General features: G+C 40.2%; 2 protein-coding genes across 6 annotated transcripts; one reads left to right on the top strand and one right to left on the bottom strand.

The window, feature by feature from the left end:
• The first annotated feature begins 2,993 nt into the window (after positions 1-2,993).
• On the top strand, positions 2,994-4,080 carry LOC138614133 (uncharacterized). Its single transcript, XM_069687371.1, has 4 exons — positions 2,994-3,062; positions 3,148-3,249; positions 3,523-3,723; positions 3,835-4,080. The coding sequence occupies exons 1-4, from the start codon at positions 2,994-2,996 to the stop codon at positions 4,024-4,026; spliced, it is 564 nt and encodes a 187-aa protein (XP_069543472.1). The 3' UTR covers positions 4,027-4,080.
• Positions 4,081-4,352: 272 nt separating this feature from the next.
• Positions 4,353-21,980, bottom strand: myo1ca (myosin Ic, paralog a). Of its 5 annotated transcripts, none has more exons than XM_069687363.1 (33): positions 21,890-21,980; positions 16,758-16,997; positions 14,041-14,199; positions 13,832-13,947; positions 13,054-13,252; positions 12,838-12,918; positions 12,519-12,698; positions 12,317-12,415; positions 11,670-11,783; positions 11,503-11,574; positions 11,303-11,422; positions 11,110-11,195; positions 10,501-10,606; positions 10,330-10,410; positions 10,152-10,243; positions 9,978-10,072; positions 9,775-9,821; positions 9,573-9,653; positions 9,262-9,367; positions 8,711-8,828; positions 8,493-8,606; positions 8,257-8,333; positions 7,691-7,759; positions 7,167-7,251; positions 6,914-7,073; positions 6,720-6,803; positions 6,528-6,621; positions 6,381-6,436; positions 6,168-6,303; positions 5,673-5,743; positions 5,496-5,593; positions 4,912-5,011; positions 4,353-4,806 (listed from the first exon to the last, which is right to left on the bottom strand). In XM_069687363.1, exons 2-33 carry the CDS (start codon positions 16,773-16,775, stop codon positions 4,780-4,782), a joined length of 3,141 nt encoding a protein of 1,046 aa, XP_069543464.1. In that variant the 5' UTR covers positions 16,776-16,997; positions 21,890-21,980; the 3' UTR covers positions 4,353-4,779. The 5 variants fall into 5 exon arrangements, with proteins under 5 accessions (XP_069543464.1, XP_069543466.1, XP_069543465.1 ...); XM_069687365.1 differs by lacking the exon at positions 21,890-21,980 and adding an exon at positions 17,516-17,534; XM_069687364.1 differs by lacking the exon at positions 21,890-21,980 and adding an exon at positions 17,136-17,272.
• Between the last annotated feature and the right edge of the window lie 279 nt (positions 21,981-22,259).

Below are 22,259 nucleotides of genomic sequence, written 5' to 3'. Positions count from 1 at the left end.
TTCAATGCTGCCAAAGAAACCACCACGGACATGCCAAACAGAAACTCCCACCCCACAAAGAGGTAGGCAGAAACCTCCAGTTGGTAGTATTTCTAATAATGAGGAATTTTCAAGAATTTTATTCAGATTTTTTGATATTTTGAAACCACCTGGACTTATCTCAGAGGAACTTTTGTAAAAAAAATATCTTATCTTTGCCCTACTGTTTGTCCCAGACACACTTTAAAGTGAAAAAGGTCCCAGTGAGAAGCAGGTAATAAATACTGAAGACAGACCATTTAAAATGCTGTGATGTATATAACATAATTGGAAATTGAATGGAGGGCAGAAGTATATGTAATGGTGTTCTGCCCTCTTTAATGTTCAATGCAGCTGTGTTAGAGATAAATATACAAATCAGCAGCATTGGTTTCAGTACACTGAACAAACTCACATATTTCATGGGAGTTTACAATATGAAAGTATATTTCTTCCAAGGTAATATCAAAATATTAAAACTTTGATCAACCCACGGTTTTGCTCAAATTCCAACAAGACAACCGAACATCCCCAGTTTTCATTCATTTGGACGTTGGGTGACTTCCCAGATTGTATCCACTGGATGTATATGTGGCTAGGAATTCACCTCAAAAAATGTGTAATGGTCGCACAGTTTTATGAAAGAGAAAGCTGTTGTCTTTGCCAAAAATATATATTTTCTACTTTGAAAGATCAACGCAGGATAAGTTTAAATAAGCTGTATTGGTTCACCTTAGAGAGATGATTGGAGACCATACAGAAGGTCAAATGCATTGTATGTAATGATGAAAATAATACAAATAATAATAATTGTAATATAGTAATGATCATCTTCATTCATTCAAGTAAAAAAGTCATGAGCACAAACATCACTAAAATAAGAATGATTACAAATAATTAAAGTTTACAAAATAATTACTCTTGATTACCAATACGTATCAATAATAATAAATGCAAAACAAAAAGGAAATGTATTAATAGAGGCATTAATCAAATAAAATACAAGAAATAAGACCAACAAAGAAAAGGTACTTATGGAAAAAAAGATGTCAAACACTTTGTTTTAGCAAAGTTTGTGCCAACCCAACAATTGGTAGTTATGATCAAACACTTTACATTTCCAATAAGTGACCATGACAGTAAAATTCATGATAACAGGGGCCTTTTTTTAAAATGTTTTTCTCTGTTTTGTTTTGTTTTTGTGATCTTGAGTGAAACTGCCTCGGTCATTACTCGCCTACATCATGAGACTCCTGAAACATTCCCTGAAGATGCAGTCAAGACTGAACTTCACCGAGTCTTGAAAGAAAAAAACTGCTGAAAAGAAAAAGTGATGAAACTGCTGGAATAGATTGAGTTTACTCACTGTTTAATTAACAGTGAAAACCACACATTGCCACAAACTGTGAAAATAACATTCAAGCAGTTCACACTGATGAAGATTTTTGATTTTTGAAGATTTATTTTCTCATTTGCTTTCTTTCCGTATATATCATGTTTGATTGACTGTGTGTCCTGTAAAGATGTGATGTGACATCTTGAGTACACAAACCTACAGCCACAAGAGCAAAATCACACAATAAGGCTAGAAAACTGTTTACCACATAAATTAAATGATGTTGAAGGTGAAAAAACAGGAAAAAAGAGAAGAAAAAAGAGATCAGCTTGAAAGAGTATATCCTACTGTGACAAATCAGTTTTCTTTCTAAATCATATTTGTGACCACAAGATGCTGCAATAGAGTGAGTAAGAGAGAGAGCGAGAAAGGAAAAAAAAAACTCCAGACTCGTCTGAAACTGAAAGCAAGAAAATGAACTAATATATATACTGTATGTGAGCTTCATTACAGTATGAAGTTATCGTACTTAGAGTGACGTTCACTGTCCTTCAAGGTAAGCCCATCTTAAATGTATTGACGCTTTAGACAATGTTTTTGTGTATATATACATATACATATATGTATATATGTATATGTATATATATGTACATGGAATAACTTGAAGGAAACATTTTGCCTTCATTTTTTAGACACACTTTGTGTCCATGTCAAGCTTCAAGTAAAAGCCTGTTGAACAGCTACTGTGTTTCTGAATACTTGTTGATATCTTATATTCATATTCTGTCAAATCAGTCTGTTGTAACTTTTGTGCTGTAGCTCTGAACTGGGTTAGCCTTTAGTATAATACTTGGTAAACAACATGAGAGAGCACTGTCATGGTTTCAGTGATTGAGAAATATGTTGAGTCAACCAGAAAACTGTGCTGCACCAACAACACAGGATGTAACTGACTAAAATAACCAAAATGAAAAGGAAGATTTGTTTCTTCTTTCTACCATTGAACAAGAAACAAAAAATGGTACTCATGCACTTGCAACAGGCCAGCTGTGATGTGGTCTACTGGCAAATCTGTAATGTGTAGTCAGGAGGGGGGGATTCAGGATCCTGCACAAACATTATGTTGCAGATCTCCACCCAAAATAAGAAGAGATGGCATGCTTATTTCCACAGTGAAACCTTTTAGAGGAATCAAGTCACTTATGCATTTATGCATGTGCAACCAGACCAACTACAGTATTACTGAATTACAAAAGAATGAAAACATTTTGTTTTGTAATACCGAAATATTAACGGACTTCCTTTCGGGTTCTAAATATGGAAAGTGCCAGTTTCCATGAAGAGAACCATTGTACATGACCAGAACACTGTAGTCATGCCATAGGTAGACTTTTTGTTTTGTCCTTCTTCAGTTTATACTTACAGCGTCTGCTGTTTGACAGCACTCATTTCAACAGCACACGTTAAGGCCTTGTATTGCAATGATAAAAGATAAATGATCTGTAAGCAGCAGATGATTTGTAACTGATAATTCTGGATTCTATTTCAGATGACTGTTTGGTGGCAGGCTCTCATCCTCCTTTGTTGCATACTGAACTGTGTGGAGTCATCTTCTCCATCCCAACGTCTCCAGAGAAATATGTATAATGGCAACTTCCATCTCACAAGATCCACCCGAACCCGTGTGCAGCAGCTGCTGACAAAATATGTGAGTACTAAACATTACTCCGAGTCCTCTGCGTTGTTTGTTTAAATGCAACTTTTTTTAATCATTGTTTTGTTTATTTCAATAGAAGGAGCAGCAGTTGGACAATAGGTTTTTTGAGGACAGAAGTCAACAGTTGAAGGACCTGCCTTTACTTTCTACAGACCTCTCCATGTGGCTACAGCTGACGGTTAGTGTCTGCCTATCTGGTTGTTTTTCAGCAAAACATTTTCTGAAAGTTTTCTCAGAATATCTTTTACTGTTTTGATATTTTTTCCATTGTTATGAGAAAAAATGGAAACCTGATGACATCATCAGTATATCTGCTCTTGCAGAATGTAAAATTTACGAAAATTTTAGTGGAGTTCCCCTTTTATCAGTTCAAGCATAGAAAAGGGTGGGGGGGGGGGTTGCACAACATTTCATTATGTAATCATGTGCTTGTTTCTTGTTGTGTGCTCAGGACTGGGACCGGCTGCATGCAGCATTCTGGGACATGCAAGCCTATTGGAGTATGCTGGAGTGGAAAAGGAAACAGCTGGAGAAGGAGGAGAAGGAGCAGATGGGGGTGCATTCGCCCCGAAACACTTTACCTCAGAGCATCAAGCATATTCAGCTGGACTTAAGAGACCTGATGAGCCAAGTCAACAGTCAGGTATCCACAGTCCTCCCAGTCAAATCCCCCCAGTATGTCCCCTTCCTCTCTCTCTCGCGGGCTTTTGAGGAAGTGACACAAAAACTGCTCTGATAACATTTCTTTTACTGTCTTTTCCAGATGAGCAACATGAATAGCTCCTGGATTAAACCAATGTCTGCTGCGGTGCAAACACCCTCACGCCCAGAAAGCAGCTCCAAAACAGTCTGGGACAGCCGGGTGGAGGGTTACATCATTCTGAGAGATCTAGACCTTTACCTCACCAAGCTGGCAAGAGACTTTCTCCTGCTGGCTTCAAAAACACATGCATGACGCAGTACTGAGAAAAAAAAAAAAAAGAGAAAACTCACACACGCACAGAAACAGACAAAAAGAGAAGAGCTGAACTAATACTCAGCAATTGGAACAATACTTGTGATAACTTTAGTCAGTGCTTTAGTTGTCAACACAGATCTCTTATTTACATGAGTCTGCTTCTTTTTTTTTTTTACATGATGTATTACTGTCTATTTAAGGGCTTTCTTGGGTATTTCCCAGAGTTTCTGTCTTACCCCTAACTGTAAGTTAGAAATAAGCTTCCAGAAGAGAGAACACTTCCCAAAATCCTGTTTTTCCCCACCGCAACCCTCAATCTCCAGGACTTTCCCAACACATATTTATTATTTATTAACATATTTATTAACATTCTATTTATTTCAAAGTGGTTTGTTGTAGCTCTTTTGCAATACAGAGATACAGTGTTTTACAGAAGAAATGTTATATTTATTAGAGAAATATTGTTGTGTATGACTTAAAATAAAGAGATAAAGCATTTGGAACAGTGGCAACTTCATGTTATGATTTTGTTTTTAAAAAAAATCCTTCATTATTAATAGTTACTGCAACACTGAATGATATAATATTATAATGAGGATGTACAGTATATGAGTCAGTAAGGAGTATTGTCTCTGTTGAGTATGTTGTGGTATCATCCTGTCAGCTTCAAACTGACAAATAACTAAGAACTTGTATGTGGCAATCCTCTAGTTAGCTGAATGGATTGCTATGTCTCTGGTTACTGTTTCTTCATGTGGCGTTGATCCGAGGGGCAGTCTGAGGAGTGTAATCAGATTAAACACAGTCAATGTTTTCCATATCAAAACACTGCCTCCCTCCCCACCGGCTCCCCACATGATATCAGAACAGTCGCTGACTCACCACTAGCAGATGTCCTCGTTTGCCTTTGGCCACCTTTAGCTCGGAGCCCCGGACGAAATCAATTATTCCTTCCTTGCCTCGAGCCACAGCAAACCGAATGCTGCACAGCCACAGCAGCAAAGGTAACAAAGAGCGAGAGGGTAAGATGATAAGTTAGAGTTAGAGTTAGAGAGGCAGTCGGCAGTGGCGGAACAAGTACTCATATTTCTTACTTAGGTAAAAGCAGCAATACCACAATGTAGAAACACTCAGTCACACTTAAAAGCATTCAAAATTTCCCTTCAGTAAAAAGTACAAAAGTATTGGCATCAAAATATACTCATTGTACCAAACAAAAAAGTACTCATTAGGGTGAAATTGACGTGTTACAAATCATGCAGCTGATTTTGATTACTGTACATGCTGCTGGGTAGCTTAACCCCCCCAACAAGTACCATCTTTCCCTCTGAAATGTAGTGGAGGGCAGGTGTAAAGTATCAAGAATTGGAAATAATGAAATAAAAGTACCTCAAAATTGTACTTAAGTTAAAGTACTTGACTAAAATTATTTTCAACCACAGGAAAGCAGTCAGACAGAAGCTCACCTGCCCGGGCTGATATTGACGTAGTTGGTCTTGTTGGCCATCATGGCTAGTTTGGTCACTACCTCGATCACATGGCTGCAGTGCAGCACTGCGTCACCCTGAGGGAGACACACAGTTGGATTGCAACTGCATAGTTGTGCACTCGTAAACAGTTGTGACTGCTCTGTCCCACTGTACCTTCTGTTTATTGTCCTCGGTGGGCATGTGAAGAACAAACATCCCGTCGCTGAGAGCACTCACAGACATACCTGTTCGAAGAGGAAAACACCGCTTGCACTTAATGAACTAGCCAGTAAAATCAATGTTAAAGGAATTACTGTAACACTACAACAGTCAAGCAACAATGAAGTAATGTCTCCATCCCCTGATTTGGTTTCTTTATAAATGGTTGTCTTTGCAGTTCAAAGAGTATTGAAACAATTTTTTAATTTTTTGCCAAAGAAGGCCCTTTAGAGACAATCACTACATGGTTGCCATGGATATTTCATCTAAAGTGCACAGAAAAGTTGCAGCCATTCAGCTATCACAACTAGGCCAAACAAAAATAAACTTGATTTGAAAAGTATAACAATGTCGTCGATGTCCTGAAATCCATGATCAGGGCTATTACAAACCCTGATGATGGATTTGAGGACATTAGTCAGTATCTTATTATAATACATATGTTTTCACCTCTCAGAGTTGCATAGTCGATCCTCTGCTTGATCTTGGTCCGGTCTACCAGCACAGCAAAGGTGTTGGTGAGGAGCAGCTGGCGAGGGCGAGGCTTGAAACCCCTCCTGTCATACTTTGTGACTGTGACACCATACTGAGGAGCACAAGGAGACACATTACTGTGAGGCAGCATTTTACTATCATTATCATATTTAAAAAAATTAATCCCACCTGCACTTTTTCATTGCCGAGAGTCTGGACGACTTTGAGGTTGATTTGCTCCCGTTCTACATAAAGCAAATGAAAGCCTCTGTGAATGTTTGCCAGTGTGTGCTGTTGATAAGTACAGATGTAATGAATGCATGTATGAACATGTACCAAGCCTGGAGTCCAAAAACAGCCTTCCAACACTCTGAGGGTAGCTGTCTTTCTGGTCCTTGAAGAGCTCACTGGCTACAACCTTCTGCATCATCTAGAAGAGAAAAAAAAAATCAAGCCAGATGAAAAATGAGCAGAGATTTATTTATTTTTAAAAAGCAGGAACAGTCATGTTTTCTGTCATCAGTGTACCTGCTTCTTCCATTCAGGCTGCACCCTCCTGCAGTACTTGATGACCATGTTCCTCATGTGCAGCCTTCGAAGGTGCTCCGAGGCCTGTAGGGAAGCATGGTAACTCTAGAGATGACTTATGTGTATAATATTTTATTTGTGTATAATGATTTCAGTCAGCAGAAGGACCCTCTGAGTGTGTAGGCTGTTTGTACCTCAACGAGGGAGGGGGGCGGTGTCGGCCAGCTTTTGTCCAACACGCTCTTGGGCAGGTTTTTCCGTAGATTCTTGAGGAAGGAGTAGCGGACGTGATCCAGAAAATACTCATTCTCGGGGCAGTATGCCTCATGACGGTAGATGAAGCCTTTTATGAACCTGAAAAAAAAAGTCAGAAACAAGGAAGGAAATTTACTATACACAAAATGCTGCAGCAAAATTTGAGAAACAAGCAAAGAATCAGTCAAGCACCTGCGTATTAACTCAGCCGCTTGACGACGCCTTTTAGCTCTCCTGCGTGCTTTCATCCCTCGCCACCCCGACTGGATCACTATCACTATACACACACACACACACACACACACACACACACACACACACACACACACACACACACACACACACACACACACACACACACACACACACACACACACACACACACACACACACACACACACACACACACACACACACACACACATGTATTAACACCAAGACAACTTTTATACTCAACCAAAGAGAACATCCCAAAGTTAGTGGAGCAAATGGAAAATATATAAATGAAGAAAGCACATCATCTCAATATAACAGGGGAAGAAATTCAAAGTCAACAATTATGAGAGGTAAAAACTTTGCAAATTATAATGCACCAAAATGATAAAAGAATATCAAACACACAAACGTAATGAACCTATTGTTATTGATGTTTTAGGGATTGTTCTGAGGGAGAGGTGGGAACATGTGGGGGAGTCGACAGTAGGGTGAGCTCTGACCTGCATGTCTGATGCGTTGGTACTTGGCTCTCTCCCTGTAGCCTCTCCATGACGTCTGCAGGGTCAACGCTGGAACACAACAGAGAAAAGTGAAGTAGTGATAGCTGGATTTACGATTTTCCAGCAAGGCCTTCCACAAGTCCTGGGGGGTGATTTCTCTGCCACAGGAGCTGACTCATAGTTCAGCTCAGGACTTCTTATCACACTGATTAGATATGTTGGTTGGTACAAGGATATTCTGTGTATGTCTTATATAGCCAATGATTGTGTTTAAAATGTGTTCAGTGCGACAGAGGGTGATGATTGTAATGAGATGTTTTACTGCAACCTCCATCTGGATGATGGATGATGGATGGATGGATGGATGGATGGATGGGCAACATGATGCTGCACAAATTTAAGACTAACCCTCCTCGAAAAGTAGAGTCTGCTCTGTCCCTTCCTTTAGAGGTGACAGGCTTTCTTTCGAGCCTGTTGTCAAGGTGATCACCAGGTATCTATAGGCCACCTCCACCTCTTCTTCCAGGAAGGAAATGGTGTTCATGTTTATAATCCTTTTAACTCACCTATCTCTGGCTTTTTTGCCTCAAGTGCATCCTCAGTGGTGAAGAGAGTTTTTGGGAAACGGATGAAGACTTTTGATCTGCAATAAGGTAATTAAAAGAAGTGTATTCACCACAAAGCCATTTAAAAAATACAAACTGCACTAAAGTAAGGAACATTTAATGCACACATTTACTGTAGCTTGACCTGTAATCTGAAAATGTTTTCACTCTGTCCTCTATTTCCAACAACAAATTACCTGCCCAGTTTGTACTCTTCTTCTTTGTAGCCAAGGTGGTTGAGGAGTGTCGCGACCCCGTCCACGAGTCTGCCATGCCAGTTGGGCCATGTCTCGGGACACAGGGGCTTGTACCTGACAGCATTTGTACAGAATTATAATGACAGAAAGCTGAACACAAAGTAAACAGAGTAAAAATAAAAATAAAAGGTAAAATATTAAGAGACGAGGTGAGTCACCTCTGCAGGAAGGCCTCAAAGCGACGACGATAGGCAAAGCCAGCTCTCCTGACCCTCAGGTTCTCCATCAGGCCCAGGTACTTCACCTGGTGTCTGACCAGGACTTCATCAAATTTCCCTGCAGAAAGGCAGTGATACGGTTATCACAAAGTATATGAAACACACACCACACAACAGTGGAAATTATACATTAATAACATGCAGTAAGTGACTGAGGCTTTGTTTGCCTTGAGAAGAGACAACAAGGCAATCATTCATGTCCTATATATAATTACAGACCTGCTTTTGATTCTAATGTTACTTTTTTAATCATATTGATAAACTGTTTTCTGGTTATATCCCTAAGTTAAGTTATTATTATTATTATTATTATTATTAATTATTTACCACCTAAGCCATTACCATATATGTAATCTAGTTTTTACCCCCTTTTCGCCTCAGTCTTTATTTAGGATCTGCCTTAAATTATTTGTGGTCTTATTTGACTACTGGACATCCTCTGAAAAACAGCTTTTATATGAGAATTTGTTTAAAAAGATGTAAAAGTGTACCTGGCTGCTTGGCATCATTGGGTTTGATACAGCGCACGTAGGATGGCTCTTTAGACATGAGGATCTCCATAAGTTTCATCAGGCTGTTTTTGAACTGAGTGGCAGCCTAAAGGACAAATATGTATTGTTATGTAATATTCTTTGTATATTTGTATGTATGTGAAAAAGAGAGAGAAAGAAAGAGAAAAAGCATTCAGGTGTCTTTATTTATTTCATTCAAACAACAGAAATGCATTATTTGAAACCATGCCTAAAAGTTGAAAATAGATCAAAGAGAGAGAGAGAGAGAGAGAGAGAGAGAAAATTCCCACCATCTCTGGGCGTTTCTGGTCAATCACTTCCTCTCTGCGGAAGCACTGACTCAAAATCTGGTTGTCTGACTGACACATGACCTGAATAGAAACCAAACCACACAACCACATGTCAACACTACACACCCACCTTTTCCTTCAATTGAGCAATGGTAAGAGATGGCAAGTTTTTAAAGGTTGCTGCGAGGCTCATTATCCTCACCTCTTTCAGGTTCCTGTTCAGCGAATCATTGTTCTTGTCTAGAAAACCTGAATGAGAGGATAAACACTGCAGCTTGTCATTGAGGACTGCGGGTTGTGGTTCATGCTCTGTAATAAGCTTTGCCTCTTACGAGTAAATGAATGCACAAATGCATGAATCAAAAATAGTTAACTGATTGATCTATTTAAAAAATCACAGCTTACCGTTGATTTTGTAGTTGACCTCTCCAGCATAATGCAGCAGCCTAAACTCCTCCCTACTCATGACTCTGCGAGTTTTTCCATTCGCCAGCTTGTGCCTGAAAGACACACACATGCACATGAACAGCACTAACATACAGAGGACAAAAATGGTATTTAATACAAGATGATGCTTACGTGACGAAATGGGGATGGCCGCCCACTGTGTCCTCCAATTTCTCTAAAAAGGAGACGTCGCAGGTCTCTCCAGGTCTCAGACACTCCTCGTCCTGAAAGACAGCCACAGTATTTAGCTGAACATTCAGTGACACCATATAGAGAGCCAAACATATGAACTACAGGCTGTTGTACACACCAGAATGGAGATGATGCCTTTGTGCTTCTCCTCTATCAAGTCGCAAATGATCTTGTTATCAAAGTATTGCACTGTCTCCCACTACATTTAAAGGAAAACAATGTTAAGTTGACATGGAAATATAAATATAAAACTTACTGAATGAACTATCCAACCAACAAATGGACTCACAGCAATTCCCTCAGTCTCATACTCCTCCTGCTCAGATCTGAGGGTGAGCTCGATAAACAGCTGCTGGAGCTTCTCGTTGCAGTAGTTGATGCAGAACTGCTCAAAACTGGAGGCAGAAGTAGAGGGGATTAAGCACCCCAAAGTATGTCATACACCCATCAGTCCACTAGAAGACACTGTGTCAGTGTCACATTTTGTATACACATGTATGACCAGCCCAAATTGGGAGCGGTTAGATGGAACCCAGGAGACAGGTGTTCAAGTCCATAAAAAAGCAAACATGAGCTTCTAACGTGAAATTACTTATTTAAAAAAAAAAAAAGAAGCTTTTCCTAAACCTAAGCTCATAATGGCTTAGGTTTAACATAATGGCTTAACCTACGACACTTTATTTTTCACACTTAAGCAAGGCAAAACGTGACACTGACACGGTATACTATAGTAGACTAACAGGTGTGTTACATGCTTTGGCATGATGCTAAAGTTAATTGAAAGGTCTACAGTGCATCAAAGTGACAATAGAGGTTACTACTGACAAAGAATTACAGGCAGTGCTAAGAGGCTGATTAACGTGTGACAGAGAAGGGGATGGATGAATATAACTCATACCTATTGTGCTGTAGGACCTCAAAGCCATAGATATCTAGAAGCCCTATAACTGAGGAGCCTTTGCTGCTGTGGTACAGTTCATCCTGCTTAACATAAAATACACATCATGCCATTAATGACAGCAACAGCCCAACAACATGATGAAAGAATGTCTGCTGCTGTCTTTGAGTTGTAGTGAGAGCTGTTCCTACACCTTCAGAGCCAGCGACTGGTTGATCTTTTCCACCAACCATGTGAAGGTCCGCCCATACACAGCCTTGGCTAAGGCATCTCGGGCTGAAACTGCCTGCTCAAAATTTAGCGGGCTGATCATCTGTAATGTATAAGTGTAACAAATGAAATCACACACCAAACAACAGAGAAGCTGAGGAGCAGGGACATAGCTATGATCACCTCCTCTCCTTTGGCTGTGAGTTTCTTGTGAGTGAGTGCCTCCCTGAGGGCTGAGCCATCAACACCCAGCAGCTGCAAAACAACAACACATCTGCTCTCAGCGATGCTGTTTTCTGAGTGTCTGAGCATATTTGAACAGCCAGTAATTCTGGTGGGACCATTCTGACCTTTGCAAGATGTGATATTTGGGTCTCTGTGGTGATATAAGTTTCTCCTTCCTCACTTTCCCCAAACTGAGTGTTTCCCAGATGGACAACGCTGGCGATGATGTTCAGCAATTTCTGAGGTCAGACACAGGAAAGACAGCTGAAGACAACCTCATATTGGAACTATTTGTTTTTTAAATGCCTCTGTGATGATAATAAATGTGATGTTTGGATAGTGTAAAAAAAAAAGATAAGAAACAGGACATGTTCATGACGGAAATACTTCTCTAGTATATTGCAAATCGTCCGAATTTCAATTACTCTACAGTGTAAATTGTCATTTTGGTGAACCAGAAAACATGAATGAAAAACCCTTTAGGGAAAACGACATGAATTTCACGTGCAAAAACTCATGCGATCACACGTGAGCACACATACATGTGATTGTGCACATGTGAAACATGTGGTTTTGGAACATTTTCATGGTGTTATGTGTGAAGCCCATGTAGATTCCCATGTAAAAACTTTTCCATATGTTGCAACATGTGGTAAACATGTGTCATACATGTGGTCACATGAAAAACATGAGAAGATCATGTTTGTTTTTTTATAGGGGGAAGAAAACTGCAGTGTTGTTACTATCCTTCGTCGCTGTGATTGCTACTGACCTGCACTTCTTCCTCGGTGAAGCCAATAACAGGCAGGGCCTTCATCACAACTTTCCAATTATTCTTGTCACTAATGGAGCTGACTCTGGGACAGTTGCCCTGGACAAGACAGTTGAAAAATGACACTGTAATTGATGGTAGAAAAGCATACAGGAGGCCTCTGTTTGAAAAGATGTAAGTCATCAGACAGCATCACACATACCTTGACAAGGTAGCGATAGTTCTGAGGGTTTCTTTCTAGGCCCAGTGTGTTGAGTAGGTCATCATCCCCTCCATCCAGGAGCTGATAAAAGATGTGGAAGTTTCTCTCACCGTGGTTCTGGTGGACGACACGTGATTTCTCCAGCAGGTAGTTCAGGATGTGACCACCCACGGGTGCCCCCTGAAAGGTTTCACAAACAGAGGCTTAAATGTTTGAGTTGCTATCCATGATATAACTATACTGAATGTGATGTTATCACAGTGGTGTAAGCACATCTGATTTCTACAAAGAATGAAAAAAACATGAAAGAAGCAATTACCCTGAAGTCAAACTGGACATCCATGTATTTCCCAAAGCGGCTGGAGTTGTCATTCCTCAGGGTTTTGGCATTACCGAATGCCTTTGCAGAAGAAATTAAGTGAACCAATGCAAAAATAAAATCATACGATCAGGGGAAAGCAGTTAAAGGTGTTTCAGACTGTATAATATATTTTGAACATTGGCTATTCAGGTTGAAAAGCCAAAGGTTAAATACCTCGAGAACAGGGTTAGACTGCAGCAGGCGTTCACCCAGGGCAGCCATGTCATCATTGGTGGGGCAGGTGACGGCGTAGTAGAGGAGGATCTTCTTGGAGGCCTCTGTTTTGCCTGCTCCACTCTCGCCTGATATGAGAATACACTGGTCCTTCCTCTCGGTCCGCATGGCCCTGTAAGTGTTGTCTGACAGCGCGTAGCTGAGGGAAAACACAAGAGCAGCTTCGACTACAGATCGACATGCAGTTGAATACAGTCACGCAAACACCAGTGCACCTCTGTCATGTGATACAATGAAAATAGTGCTTTTTCTGTTATGTTTGATTGAAACTTTAAAATGTTTGCATGCTTCTTATCATCAATTTGTAAACATTTCAAAATTACATTTCCTTACAAATTGTGTGAGTCTATAAAACTAGCCAGTCCATCATTATCACTAAATATAAAGCATGTAAAACATTCTATTTCATGATCAATTTTTAATCATATTTATCACACAATGAATATTTAAAATTTCTATTGATATTCACGCATTAAGATATGTAGAGCTGACATAGTAAGTAGATTCATTGAGAGACAAATAATTTGATTTAATTGATCAGTCCCAGATTTCCAGTTTCCAGTTTATTAATTGAGATAATTTGCTGCTTTTCTCTAATTTTAACATTTGTTGTTTAAACCGGACAAAGTATGTAATCTGAAGGAACTTTTGTCTCTTTCCCTGATTTTCTTCAGATGCCATTAATCAAAACCATCTGAGGACCATGGTGTTTACTCACATGTGAGGTGATATTTCATAGAAGCTGACCCCTCTGTAACGCTCCATCTGCTGCTTGGAGTAAATCTCCAGCTCTTTGTAAGGGTTCATCGACACCAACACCGACCCAATATACGTCTGAGACAAAACATCAGAGGAACAGACACCACGTTCAAATTGTGTCTCACCACATTGACTGAAATGTTTGGAAACATGTGAAGAAAATATTACGTAGATGAGGTTTTCTCTGAAGCGTCGCCGCAGGTTCTCTATGAAAGCTGCCTCGCTGTTGTAGTTTTCCAGCAGGACAAAGTCCTGCACCCCGACCCTGTCCCGGGCTGTCAGGGCGCTCTCCATCACCAGGCGCACTCTGCCTTCCACATCCATCTCCTACAGAAAGAGAAAAAAGAAGAAGAATAAACTCCTTCCATCAACCTGCTGATTGTGTAAATGAGAGCGGATGCATTCATGAATTGTGTCACATTTTAAAAGAAAAGAAAAAAATTATTTCTGCTTTAATTGATAACCATCCAACTGATGTCATTACACTATGCTCACAAGCAGGGGGCACAAAAGGCCTATTTCCATTTCATCTCCTGCATGCTACTTTAACCCAGTTATGAACAAATTAACATCTGGTGCTCACCATTACAATAATTGCCACATAACATTTTTTATAAAAATAAATCCATTTATAGAAAAACACAATACATATTACAAGCATCCTTTAAAAATATCAGGGCAAATGAGCCAAGACTAACTGACCATGTCACCTAAACAGCCCTGTGTAAACACACTGAGTGAGAACAGTTTCACTAAGCCTTGCCAAGATTAAACAATGAAGACATTTAAGGAATCCAAATGATAAACAGACAGGATAGACTCCTCTGTTATGTGATGGTGAGATAGTGTATTCTGATTTATGTACAGTACACACAGTTCTATATCACCAGACGAGGTTTAACCAGAGCTGCCAGTGTGTACATGTCAACCCCACTTTGATGGCAAACATCAATCAGCAGACAGGAAGGAATTACCAGTCAGCATGGTAAAAATCTCAGGTGTGCCCTAAAATCAGATATCACATGCACAGACATGCACACACTCATGCAAAGAGATATAAATGTCAGCGGTCAATATTTATGGGTGATATTACACACAGTTCAGTGTGTAATTAATGCACTATAGCACTGTATCTGCAGTATCAAAGGCTCATTTATGAGGGAAGCCTCTCTGTTTCACATTCATGGAAAAACAAGCAGAGAGTGGAACAAAGGGGCTTAGACTTCCACAGGAATTCTGTTTTACTTGAATGCAAAAGCCTCTCAAGGGTCTCATTTGGCCGGTTAATGCTGATAAAGGTCGTTATCTCCGGACACTTTGATGCAGGAAAACCCTTTAAAAAAAAACAAGAATACAACAGTGGACGACGGCCAAGAAGTGAGAGCAAAGGAAAAGTCACTCGCACACTTCCACTGCGGCCCTCCTCTCCACTTCACCTTAGAGTATTGTTCTACCACTTGCAGGTGGGCTTCCCACACATGGTAATTACAGTTCAAATTTTTCCAAAGGATGCATGTGAGGAATGTCAGGGTCAGGTTTAGGGCAGGCGTTCACTGGATGGTACTAAATTTTTTTGTTACCCATGTGACAAAATATAATGTGCAACGCAAACATGAAGTTGGGATTCAATGAAGGTGCAGCCAATGACAACATCATTCTTTGACCATTTATATTTAGAAGATGCAAAGGATTTTTCACTGTATTTAAGAACTCAAATGGAACAACAAGCAATTAAACCAGCTTTAATCAGAGCATGTGTTTGCAGCATATCACATATTGTAGTGTCTTATAGCTCGCAGTGGTCTTCCACATTATTTTGTAACTTAAAAAAAAACCTGTATGCTAGATGCTATTGGCCAGCACCACCTGGCTCTGAACTTTAACGGACGTGTTCGGCCTGAAGCTTTCTCTACATCTTCCTTAGATCTCATACCTTTTATGTTCCTCTGTGACAGTAGCTACTATCTGTGCAGTGTCCATTCAGATGTGTTTAATGATCTTGTGCAGTGATACACACAGGATCAACAAAACAGTGTTTTCCTTGACAACTCAGAAACAGACCAAACATTGTGTTTTTATGTATCTATCTCTTACCAGTCATGAGTTTTAGGTTTTAGTTTTGTATCCCCATAACATCATGTGGAACAAAATCCCTTTTTGTGATAAGAAACCTCATCCAACATGCTTCTAAAACATTAGAAACGCTGCTTCTGCTGTGGTTAGAGGAAATCTTAAAAGGATGTGAAAACCTTTTTTATGAAGACACTGTGGACGAGTTAAAGACTACATGTCCGGGATGGAGATTTACCCAGAATACAATGTAATCCCTGCAGCTTTGTAGTCAGTGAACTGACCTGAGGCCTGCTTGTTGCAGCGGTGAGAGTCTGATCTAGCGCTCGAGTGCTTGATGTGGGATTTGACTTGAGGCTTTTGGTCAAATCAGGTTTGGAGGTGCAGCTGCAGTGACAGCCAGCGAGGAGGTTAACAGTGGGGACTTGGCCCGAGGCCCCATGACTAAGCTCTGCTGGGCCGACTACATTCGGATCGTCTTCCTTATAAGGCATGCCCCACCACTCTGTCCCAGGGGAGCTGCTCGGGTACCACAGCTGGCTCCCTACCACTCATGTGCCAGGAATGGCTATGTCGGAAAAATACCAAAGTTAAAGCTTAAACAAAAACCAAAATACACACTGAGTCATAGACGGAGAAGAAAAATCTCCAAGTGACTCATTATTCTGTTTTGTTTTTCCCTCTATGGTGTCTCCATGGGTGGAAAAAAAGTGAGTTGCTTGATCGGATCCCGTGCTTTGTTGTATAAGTACAGATAACGCACAAACACAGCAGCACTAAACATGCAAACAAGAGCATCATGTCTTGGATCTTACCCTGCCTTGGTACCTCATCCTGTCCTGTTGTTGCTGGAAGAAGGCTGAAACTTGGTGGTTCACCCTCAGGCTGGTGCTCCTCCTCCTGTATCAAACACACTTCTCAACAGTAGCTCCTCATCCACCTTTTGCCCATGGGCAGCGCAATTAGACGACTTATCTTCTCTCCCTTCAGTCACTTTCTCTCACAGCCTCGGTCTCTTTCTCCAGTGTCTTTCCTCCCCCTTCGCCCAACTCGCACTGTGAGGACAAAGCACACGTACTTAGGCTCCTCTTGTTTACACCTTCAATTCATCATGCCTAGGACCACCTCTCCACAACTCCTTCTCCTTCCCTCTAAACTATGCTGCATGAAACAAGGGCAGGAACTCCACTCACACGTCACACTGAGAGAGAAAAAAAAGTAAAGGGAAAAGTATGCTGCTGGATAATGAAGAAAAAAAAGAAGCCAGAGAAACAGAGAGCTGAGAGGGTTTGGAAAAATTTGCTAAGATCCTCAATCTGCAAACATGTAATCACTGTGCAGCAATAAAAACAAAAAACAAAAAAAACAGAAATCACATGATGAGATCTTTCTTTCTGTCTTTCCTTCCCTCCCTGTTTTGTTTGCTCCCTCCCTCTTTTTTTTCTCCCACAAGCCAGGACAGATTCACATGGGATGTGAGTTATGGAAGTGTTTCACCAGCAGGACCGCCTGTCTCTTTGTGGCTGTCTTCCACTCCTGACGAAATCACTTACGCCATCATTGAAATACTCACTCTGCAGATATGTCAGTCTAAGGCATTATATTTCCCATCTGTTTGGTTTCCTTGGCGACAATCACAATACAGTAATTCTAAATTTTAAACATACTAATTCAACATATGTGCTGTCTGCATGGATTATCAGATCCCTCTGTTACTATGTTCTTTCCCATTCTCTGCATTTTTTTGGGGAGTGCTGTCAAGACTGTCTTGTCTTTCTGAGAGAACAGCACCCCCCTCTGGTTTTTCTCTCCACATCTTTCCTCTCACTTCACATTCTCTCAGTCTGTCTCCACCACGCCTCGCTCACACTCGCTCTCCCCTGCCAGCATCATCAAACATCCAACACTGAGGAATCTGAATAATCTTACCCAGATGGAGAAAGTACTCTCTGGCTTAGTGCTAAAAGAAGGAGCAAAACATCTCCATGCTGCACTGTCCCTCCCACTCTTAATCAACACAAATAGGAAAGAATTGAAATGGTCACATTTATTAAAATATTTAAAGGTCCTTATACCAATTCTAAACCTCTTTTGGTGCATTACCTTGTATGGAAATTAATACTGCCTGGCTATGTTCCCTCAGTGCTCCTCTTTAAAAATGTCCCTTTGTCCCTTTGTTTACTCAATTCTCTCATTGAATTTCCCCTCAATTATGTGTCCTCATTTCACTTGCATGACCTCAAATGGTCAGTCACTGTAGATCAGCTTTAAGTAGAGCGCAGAAATCAAAAGAAGCTTGTACAATGAGCTGATAGTTGATCATTTAGTTGCCACGTAAACATTGACTGTAGCAAAATAGTAGGTATTGTTATCAAAGCCAAACGGTGCAGTAAGGAAATATTGTGGAGGTGAGGTTATGTGGCCTTTAGATTCTACTTCCTGATGTGTAGCAGTTTGATTCTTAAATACTTCTGAAGTAACATGTGGAAATTGTGCTGATAGTTGGGGCCAATTGAATATGTTGAGTAAACTCATATGAGTTTATTAGAGTTTATTTTAATAGTAGCACCAGGTGTCCTTGCCTGGCTCAGTTGCTCACTTGTGCTGCTTACTTTGGACTGCCACTTGAATAAAAAACAGAAGGAAGACCACATGGACAACTAGAATGACCACTTCTTGGTTGTATGCCTTTGCCAAGTCAGGTTGCAGTTAACAACCGTGTTTATCCAGATTCATACAGTGCAGTATACAGTTGAAGGAATCCTCATAATTTCACATACTTTGCCAATGAATCTGATTCTGACAGCATACAAAATTGTGGCTATGATAGCAGACAATACGTCAACTATAGATGTGGTTGCAAAGAATTTACAGATTCTAAAACATGGATGGTTCACACACACATCTTCAACCCAACAGCACAGAAGATTTAAACACCCAAGAGTAGTGTCACCATTTCAGTATCCAAAAACAAAGATGAAATACACTCATACTTTCTCCGTGTTTCTGAGTTGCATTTGCAAGAATGGGATGGATGTGAGGTCACACTGACCTTGACTATGACCTGTGACCACCAAAATCTTATCAGTTCAAGTGAACGTTTGTGCCAAATTTGAAGGGATTCCCTCAAGTCGTTCCTGAGATATCCTGTTCATGAGCATTGGACGGATATGAGGTCACAGGGACCTTGATCTTTGACCTTTGACTGTGAATATCTTACCAGTTCATCTTTGAGTTTACGTGATAGTTCGAACCAAATTTGAAGAAATTCCCTCAAAGTGTTATTGAGGTATCACATTCACGAGCCTGGGATGAGCATATGGACGACCCAAAAATATAATGTCACAGCTGTTGTTGGCGCAGCGGCAAAAAAAAACAAAAAAAACTTTTCCATCACAGTAGGATGAATATTCTTGGAAGTGACTGAATTCATTCAGAATAAACTAAACATTTATTCCCTCTGATAGGTGTCAGAGACACCCCAGTCTCTAAAAATATACCTAAGTAAGTTTGAGTCTCTTTAAAGTTCCAGTTACTCCTTTGGAGTCATCAGAAAAGTCCAGTTAAAGTTATACATATACAGATAGACATACAAGTGGAAAACATGAGAATACTCTCTTTCTAACACGTCTCTTTTATGCCCACATTACACATACCACACTGGCACAAGTCTTACTGCCAGCAAACTGAAAAGAAACTTAAAGTCAATCAGAAAGAACCTACAGTGTCACTGTAGAGTCCATCGTCATCACCTAAGATATGTTGTTTTCAGCTGAGTTGTTTTTCAATCATTGTTCCTATCTTTGTTTAGCACTTCCTGTAAGAAGGATTTCCTTCCTCGCTGTTTCCTGATGTTCAGGATCTTCCCTCATGAGCATTGCTTTGTGCTTGATGATCTGAACTATACCTGTCTACATATTTTTTATATCTCGCATATGTGTACATCAATGTTTTAAAATGCAGGTAACCCACTGTGTAATGTCTGATAATATGGAATCTAACACTAACCTTGACTAAAATATGTTTGGCAGGACTGAGGTGACTTCCTCCTAAAAAGCACATCCGTTTACTATCCAACCCACTTCTGTCAAACTCATCACCAAAACACTGTACAATATGTGTTGTTTTGCTATAACCTCATTTAATAAATGTGGCAAAAAAAATCTCAAACACAAGTCAAGCATGTCCCTCGCCACTATTGGGGATTTTAAGGTTTTGGCAAAAACATCCTGCCTGAGTCCAATTTTAGATCATCACATTTCTCAACTCAAAAACTAATTCTAAACATCTGACATCGTGGAACAAATCCAGAGATCCTAGCATAGCGTTTGTGTCATAAACTGATATTCTGGGGGTACATAGTGATTTTGTATTTAAATCGTTTTGGTTTGATATAATGAATCACAGAGGAGTACTGACATATTAGGGTGGAAAGTAGGGGAATAAGGTGAAAAAGATCTTGTTCCTCTACGATTTCCTTCACTCTTTCCTTCTATTACACTCTAACACAAACACACATTTGTGTGGCTATCTGTGCGAGGACATTCCCTATTCCCTTATCTTAACCTTGGCATTCTTAACCATCACAACAAAGTACCAGACTGCAGCCTTTACACTAAACCCTAACCTAATTCCATCCATCCATTAGCTATACATAGCTGCTCACGGGAGGAGCTGCAGCCTATTTCAGCTGACTTTGGACATGTCGGCAGTCCATCACAGGACTCACACATGTTTTTAGACTGTGGGAGGAAGCCGGAGATCCAAGAGGAAAGAGAGAACATGCAAACTCCATACATCTTAACCTTCAAACAGCCCTTTGGAGGATCATCAAAAATGTCCTCACTTTGTCAAAATGTCTGCACTCTGATAGTCTAAAGCTAAAACTGGTCCTCACAAAGATGGTTGTAGAAGCACCCACGGAGACATACCACACAGACAACTTATGTGAGCAAATAAATGAATTATGTGTTGTCAGATATAACCTTTAGCACAGCAACTTTACTTTTACTTTGTCAAACAGTCTATTTCTCTCTTACTTCTTTCCTTCCTTTAACCTTCTGGGTATAGCTATTATTTTATAAGTTTAAAAATAATGAATATTTATGAACCATACCTTACTTAACTTTACAAACAGTTTATTTTTTCCGCAATAGAGACACCTACTGTCCATCTGTCCTGAGCTCCCTCAGCACCTACCTGCTGTCCCGTTCACCCCGCTCTCACCTCTGCTGCCTCTCATCCCCCAGATCCCTGTTACACAACAAAGGCTACTTTATAAATTGATCCAGGTGTAAAACAAAACCTTGCGAATCAACGAGCCAGGGAAACACAACTGCATATAACTTACAATAACAATTCAGAAACAATCAAACTAATGGGGAAAAAAACAAATCGACTGGAGACGTAGTCAGTAAGAGCCTGTTTACTCTGGAAATATAGAGACGACTCAACAGGAGGATGAAGTTTGAGTTCAGTAATGTAAGCTCTCTGGCATACACCAGGGCAATAACAACCATGAGCTTTATCATCTCCTCTCCTGGGTATTTTGGGTGATAGGAAGGATTAGGGCTCTGCCTAGTGGTAGTAATATTAATTACACTGAAGTGGCTCCTGTCCTGTTTTTGTAAAAGAAACGGATTGCCATTAGCTTTGGTTTCCAGAAAATGAAACTGTGGCGTTGGACGACAACAGATTCAACTTCCAATGGCTCAACACTCCAGTTTACATTTATCTTAATTGTAAAATCATGGTCAGAACAATTTTCTTAGTAATGTTATTTTTACAGTGGGACATGATGTTGGGCATAAACTTGTATTAATTTAACTGATATAGACTGCAAGCATGAACAAATTTATGCATCTGGCACATCACAAAAAAACACACATGCATGCAGATATAATGCGCATGTATGAAGATGTCCACACATATGGACAAATATGCCTACCTGGTCTTACGTAATAATCAGTGTGAACAGTGAACACTTTCTCCTATGTCGTCCTCCAGAGGCAGTCCGGTTGTGGTCACAGTTTCGGTCACTTGTGCAGCTGAAGGTGAAGCTTGCAGACTATAAAATTCATGGCAGGCTGACTTTCTTTTCATAGCAGCCTGGACTTAATGCACTCCTGCCCGGAGCTCCTGAATCCAAACAGATACAATTACACCACGGCAAAGGCAATCCAGGAAAAAAAGAAGCTTGAAATCTTTATAGAGGATAAAAACTGTGAGCACATGAAGCCCTTACTGCAAAGGCGACAGAAATATGTCAGGTACTTTACAGTCTATCAATCCACTAGGAGGCGGCAATGTTTGAAGTT

This window comes from Brachyistius frenatus, unplaced genomic scaffold (assembly GCF_029030835.1).
Source record: "Brachyistius frenatus isolate BFR_SWC_R1_liver_20210118 unplaced genomic scaffold, ASM2903083v1 Contig_456, whole genome shotgun sequence".
In the NCBI taxonomy this organism is placed as follows: Eukaryota; Metazoa; Chordata; class Actinopteri; family Embiotocidae; genus Brachyistius; species Brachyistius frenatus.
The sequence above is the reverse complement of the archived record's forward strand: the minus strand, read 5'-3'. Positions and strand labels throughout refer to the sequence as shown.

Bases quoted from the DNA above. Each gene is read 5' to 3' on its own strand.
- LOC138614133 (XM_069687371.1), top strand. From the start codon at position 2,994: ATGTATAATGGCAACTTCCATCTCACAAGATCCACCCGAACCCGTGTG. The intron at 3,063-3,147 runs GTGAGTACTAAA...TTATTTCAATAG, and splicing joins AGCAGCTGCTGACAAAATAT to AAGGAGCAGCAGTTGGACAA. The intron at 3,724-3,834 runs GTCCTCCCAGTC...TGTCTTTTCCAG, and splicing joins TCAACAGTCAGGTATCCACA to ATGAGCAACATGAATAGCTC.
- myo1ca (XM_069687363.1), bottom strand. The intron at 11,196-11,302 runs GTGTAGGAACAG...TTTTATGTTAAG, and splicing joins ACCAGTCGCTGGCTCTGAAG to CAGGATGAACTGTACCACAG. The intron at 8,334-8,492 runs GTAATTTGTTGT...ACCTTATTGCAG, and splicing joins GAAGAGTACAAACTGGGCAG to ATCAAAAGTCTTCATCCGTT.